General features: G+C 41.6%; 1 protein-coding gene across 1 annotated transcript in view; it reads right to left on the reverse strand.

The window, feature by feature from the left end:
• The window catches only part of TPH2 (tryptophan hydroxylase 2), a 100,916-nt gene that overhangs the window by 63,703 nt on the left and 31,151 nt on the right, over nt 1–6,062 (reverse strand). Inside the window, exon 7 of the mRNA XM_008584080.1 lies at nt 1,897–2,032. Within this exon, the coding sequence (XP_008582302.1) occupies nt 1,897–2,032 (136 nt within the window). The remainder of the gene's footprint in view (nt 1–1,896; nt 2,033–6,062) is intronic.

A 6,062-nucleotide genomic window follows, 5' to 3' on the forward strand; every position in this document is an offset into this window, starting at 1 on the left:
CTCTGTGCTTCTCTAACTTTTCGTACACTCCCCAATTATAGCCCTAACCACACTTTTTCCTAAATGTTTGTTTCTATCTCCCCTGCTAGAATGTAAGCTGCTTTAAAAAAAAAACAGCAGCTATATTTTATTCATCTTTGAATTCGCTGCACCTCCCTGCTAGCATTGCACATAAATGTTTGCTGAATGAATTGACTGAAAGTACTTTGGTAAAAATGTAACACATTATCCCCAAATTTTATAGACCTCTGTGGCTAAAATCTCATTTCTTTGCCCTCTCTCTCTGCATACCTATTGGCACGCTATCACAGGTCTCTGGAGGGCCAGTTATTCAAAAGGAACTAACAAAGTGCCTGCTATTTGTAAACAGAGCCATTTGTAACCCCTCTGGGCTAGATTTAGAGATTGCCTTTCTAACTCTGACAACACTCCTTCGTGTCCTCCCTCCACTTTAAGAAGCATTTCTTTTCCCAATGCCTTGAGTCCTATAAGTAAGCCTTGCTAAAAAGAGCTGAAAAACAATGTAGCGACCCTGCAGGGACCCACCTGGTCAGTGAGCCTCATGCCAGCCCTGGAGAGGGACGGGGCTTCTGAGATGGGGCTCTAATCCCTGCCTACTTCTGCTGCCATCAGCTACTTAACTGCTTGAACCTCGAAGGGCACCCTGCTCCCTGCTGATGACTGACCAGGGCTGCCCATTAATCACAAGCCTATTCAAGCAAAACAGTACCAAAAGCAAAGTAACAGCCTGAGTGGCCTGAAGAACAGTGGGCAACACATTAGATTAGTGGGTAAGATTAGAGGAGGCACTCATTTGAATGGAGCCCAAGGGGGCAGACAGCTCCCAGACTCAGGGCCTTTGCTTTTGCTGTGCTCATGGCTTGGAATTCTCTACCCTAGATATTCACAAAAAGCAGTGTCATGGCTCTCCATCTCCTGCACCTGTTCTGCGAGTATTTGTCCTCACAACACTTATTAGCACTTAGCATCAGCACTTACAGCTAACACCATATTGCCTGTCTTTCTGTTTATATGCTAACCATAGTCTCCCCCATTCACCCAGGAGGGAAGAGATGTCTCATCCCCAAAAAATCCAAACACGTAGTGGTCTCCCCGTAAGTGTTACATTTTTTAAAAAGCATACAAAGAAATACAACACAGGGCATTTCACACTTGAAGACTATGCAATCCCATGTATAATGAGTTCAAATGATTAACACATGGGAGTTGATGGCTTACCCCGCTTCCCACCCATGACAGAGCAGTAGTACAGCATCGCCTCTCAGCCTCTTTCCCCACTCCGAGCTCACCCATTGTCCAGGAGGGATTGGATAAAAGCCCCAAAGGATTCTCTCAAGGAAAGCTGACAGAGCCAAAGAAGAATCGCAAACCTCATAGAGGTGATGAGAAGGATTAGAGGAATGTTCAAGAAACTAAAACAGCAGGGAGAGCACAGCACAAAGTTCTGAGTTTGGGGGTGATGAAAAAGACCAAAGAGAGGAGATTAGTAATGAATTGCTATGGTGTGTGTACATAGGAGGTGCCTCCTGATGAGAGGAGCCTCCTGGCTGCGTGTCAACATGCACTTCACCCCTCTGTGCCTTCCCTTCCTCATCAGGAATGGAGAGCTGGCCAAGCAGAAGGTTCAGCACTGGGATAAATTTAGAGAGATGAGCCAGAGCTAGAATATCAGAGTCCCCATGCACCCAGCTGAGCAGTCTGATCCTCCAACAAGCCCCTCATTCTTTAGGTGAGTGCTGTGACTCCCACTGGCTAGAGACATGAAATCACTGTGGAGTAAAAGATGGCTTTAGTCACTTTCAAGTAAAACGAGCATTGACCACTTCACAGTGTGGTGGTCTCAGTCCAGCCAGGGCTTTGCATGTGGATACTCACGGTTCTGGGGTGTACAGGGGGTCTGAGCCATGCCGGATGTACTGAGTACAGTGGAACACTCTGTAGGCCAGTCCTGCCAGAAAATCTCGCGGGCTCAGGTATCCAGCCACCGGCCTCACAGTGAAGCCAGACCTTTCTAGAAGGGCAACAGAAATAACCAATAAAATATTAACTTGACAGGACTTGAGGGTCCAATCGGGGGCTCCTGTTATCTGTAAGCATGTTCCAGAAACAAAATAAACTCTTGACAACTGAATGACATAGACTGTTAACAGCTATTATGTTTGGGGTTTCTGATGACTAAAATATACTCATGAATGATGGTTTCCAGGGGAACAAAACACTCATAAAAACAGAAAGAAAGGTGAAAAAAATATTTAGAACTCTAAAGTCAGAAGCCAAAATAAGATAAAAAAAACCTCAAATACACAAGAGAAGATCACAATCTAACGTGATGCTTACCACGCATTACCTGATATCTTTCTAAAAGTCACACCCTGGGATCCATTCTGCATGCGTGTGCTCAGTAACACAGTTAAGGCACACCCTTCACTAGCATCTGGAATCAGTTCTCACTGGAGCTTCCTATGGTCAATACCACCTAACTCTTTCATTCTATTGTGTTGTTTTCTGTTATACTAATTATCGTGATTTGAAGAGGTATACCAAAACTCCACATGCTCTACTGGTTTGTGTTAAGAGGAAACAAAATAAGAATACAATAAAATCTATGAAATTTCCCTGTGCCACTAACTCAGTTAGATTGTGAGTCATCAGTGTTTTTAGTTTAAGGGCCACCTACTGCTGCTTCCTCGTGAAGGTCCAGAAAGCTTACAACAAGAGGGCCATTCTTTGGGGGTTTTTTAAATACATATTTTGTAAAAATGTTATATACTTTGAAATGGCTGCTTTGTATTCTGTCCTCTTCTCACAAAAACAGTTTTATTTTTTAAAATAAAATTTGTATATATTTAAGGTATACAACATGACATTTGGATACACATATACATAGTGAAATGATTACTACTGTCGAGTTAATTAACATATTCATCTCCTCACATAGTTACCTTTCTCTGTGTGTGTGTTAAGAGCACATAAAATCTACTTTTAGTAAATTTCCATTATACAATAATGTATTAATAACTATAGTCTTCATGCTGTACATTAGATCTCCAGACATTCATCTTACCTAGCTGCAGATAACATCTCTTTGACCCACATCTCTCCATTTCCCCCACCTCTGCACCCTGGTAACCGCCATTCTACTCTCTGCATTTATGTATTAAGCTTTTTTAAATTCCTCATATAAGTGAGATCATGCAGCATTTTTCTTTCTCTGTCTGGCCTACTTCACTTTGCATAATGTCCAGAAGGGCTATTCTTATCCCTGATACCAGCATTGTAAAAGCTCCCATTCTGAATTCTTCAATTCATTAGGAGAGCACCTCAGACTGGTTGAAAATGGTCTTAAAAGGCAAGAACCAACTAAGCTTATAAAACAAGCTCACCCTGGGATTTCCGGTGCCAACACGGAACCAACTCTGTTCTCAGGCCTCCCCAGACCCATAATTCTAACATTATTATGTTCATTCCAAAAAAGTCTTCACTTTGGATTGCTCCCAACTGAATATAAAAAAGATGTGTATTTTCCTCTTTTTCTATATTACATCAATTAAGCCAATATATCGCACATGTGTGACATGACTGGTGGTACACAGAGGAACATTTTTTATTTTAATAGTTATTAATATATTTTTATGTAAAGTAGAAAAATATGAAATCATGACATCGAGAACTTGGAATGTATAGATACCATTGCTTAAAAAGTTTCCCTTTGAAACAAATTAGGTATTTTCAAAGTGAGTCAATTAAAAGAAATAAAAACACATAGAGTCACGTTGTACTTGCTATGTGCCAGTGAGTGATGCAAGCTGAGCTCCACACCCAGCTCCCCGAGGGTTGTGAAGAACAATAGTAAAAACATCAGCTAAGCCTCTGCCATGCTTAACATGTGCCGGGCACATTCAGGCTTTAAGGTGTCTCAATTAGTTTTCCCTCCCAACCACCTTGCAAGGTACATAAAATTATCATCTCCATTACAGAGGAGGAAACTGAGATACAGAGAGGCCTAGAAAACTCTTCTAAGGTCACACAGCTAGGAAGTGGCAAAGCGGGGACTCAACCCTTTGGCGTTTCACAACCAGAATACACACTCCAAACCACTATAGCATACTGCCTCTCATAAAAGTACTAATTTGGGAGACAGATATGGCAAAGACTATGAGATGATATTCTAATTCTGGAGTTTAAAAAACAATAAAGAGTAATTTCCATATATGTGCAATAGAGCCTGTGGTAAATATATAATAGGCACAACTGTAGACTGATTGAATTGTGTCCCCCGAGTTTCATACATTGGAAGCTTAATCCTCACTGTAGCTATTGAGGGTGGGAAACCCTATTATGGCAACTGAACGGTGGAGCCTTGTAGAGGTGATTGGATTGTAGGACCGTATAGTAGTGAATGGATTAAAAATGGTGATCAGGGGTGTGGTTCTGAGGTCTTTAAAAGAAGAAGAGAGTGTCTCTCTCTCTCTCTCTCTCTCTCTCTCTCTCCCCCTCTCCCTCTCTCTCTCTCTCTCTGCTTCCACCATCTTGCAATGTGAGACCTCTGGGTCACTGTCACCACCACCAGATGGAATTTGGACTTTCCAGCCTTGGAAACTGTAAGCAATAAATTTTGTTTTTCTTTATAAATCACCTAGTTTCAGGTATTTTGTTATAAGCAACAGGAACAGACTAATAACTCAGGCATATAACTCTGAGGGAAACGAAGAGAAACATGACAGAAGCAGGGCCATTAGGGAGAATGTAATTTAGTTAAACAACAGCATAAGGCATTGTGTAATTAGGTGCCAATTAAGTGATACTGATCAGTGGTTCTCAATCTCTTTTCCTCAGTAGTGGAATGATGTTCACACTTGGAATCCTCTGCCATAGGGGAATCCACACAGCACCAGGTACGGTTCTCAGTGCCCCAGCTGTAAGGCCACGCCTCTCTCTCCTCAGATGTACACATAATATGGAAGGAAATCGGAGGAGGACAGATCATAATGGCTGTTAAGATCAGGATTTATGGAGGAGGCAGGACCAGCTCTGAGTCTTGAAGAACAGGTAGAATTTGAGTAGGTGGGAAAGAGAGGACTTTTTCTAATAAGAGACAGAGCTTAAAGAAAGGTATACAAAGCCCACAGCAAGAGCAAAGGGTTTGTGCACGGCAGCCACAGCAGGAGATGAACTTGGAAAGCTGGGTCAGGGCCTTGAACTGAGGCTGAGCAGTTCAGCCTCAATCATATAAAACTGAGATCAGCAAACTAAGGCCTTGCAGGCCAAATCCAGCTCATCATCAGTTTTTGTACATCCCATGAGTGAAGAATAATTTTTACTTTTTTTTTTTCCTTAAGGTATAATTTGCATACCAAAATGTACTCATAGTAAGTGTAAACAGATTGAGGTGTTTTGGTAAATTTACATGGTTGGTCAACCATTATCCCAATCCAATTTTAGAATATTTCCATCACCCCAGAAGGTTCCCTCTTGCCCATTTTCAGTCAATCTCTGATCTACTCTCAGCCCCAGCCAACTGCTTATCTGCTTTGGGTCACTAGTTCTAGAAATGTTATTTAAATGGAGGCATATAATATTTACATTTTTTTAATGGACACATTTAAATGGCTATATAAGTACCTACATTATAGTCTTGATTTTGCCTCTTGGACCACAAAGCCTAAAATACTCACTATCTGGCCCTTTTCAGAAAAAAGCTTGCTAATCCTAGTTAAAGCAACAGGCAGCCACTGAGAGCTTCTGAATAGAGGTGTCAGAGAAAAAGTGATGTTTTAGGTAATGTTTTAGAAAGTAATGTTTGCGTGGGAGCAGTGGGCAGGAGAGTAAAGGGAAGAAAATACAAGCATTAAGGTTATAAAATGACGGGGACCTCAATTTGGGTAGTGGCAGTAGAATGGAAAGAAAAGGACAGATTCACAATGTGTCACAAAGCTAGAAGTGGCAATAGCGGAAAACTGTGGTAGGCTAAGTAATGGCGCTCCAAAGACATCCACATCCTAATCCCCTGACTCTGTGAATATGTTACCTTATGTGGCAAA

The sequence above is a fragment of the Galeopterus variegatus genome, unplaced genomic scaffold (genome assembly GCF_000696425.1).
Source record: "Galeopterus variegatus unplaced genomic scaffold, G_variegatus-3.0.2 Scaffold3143, whole genome shotgun sequence".
NCBI classification, from domain to species: domain Eukaryota; kingdom Metazoa; phylum Chordata; class Mammalia; order Dermoptera; family Cynocephalidae; genus Galeopterus; species Galeopterus variegatus.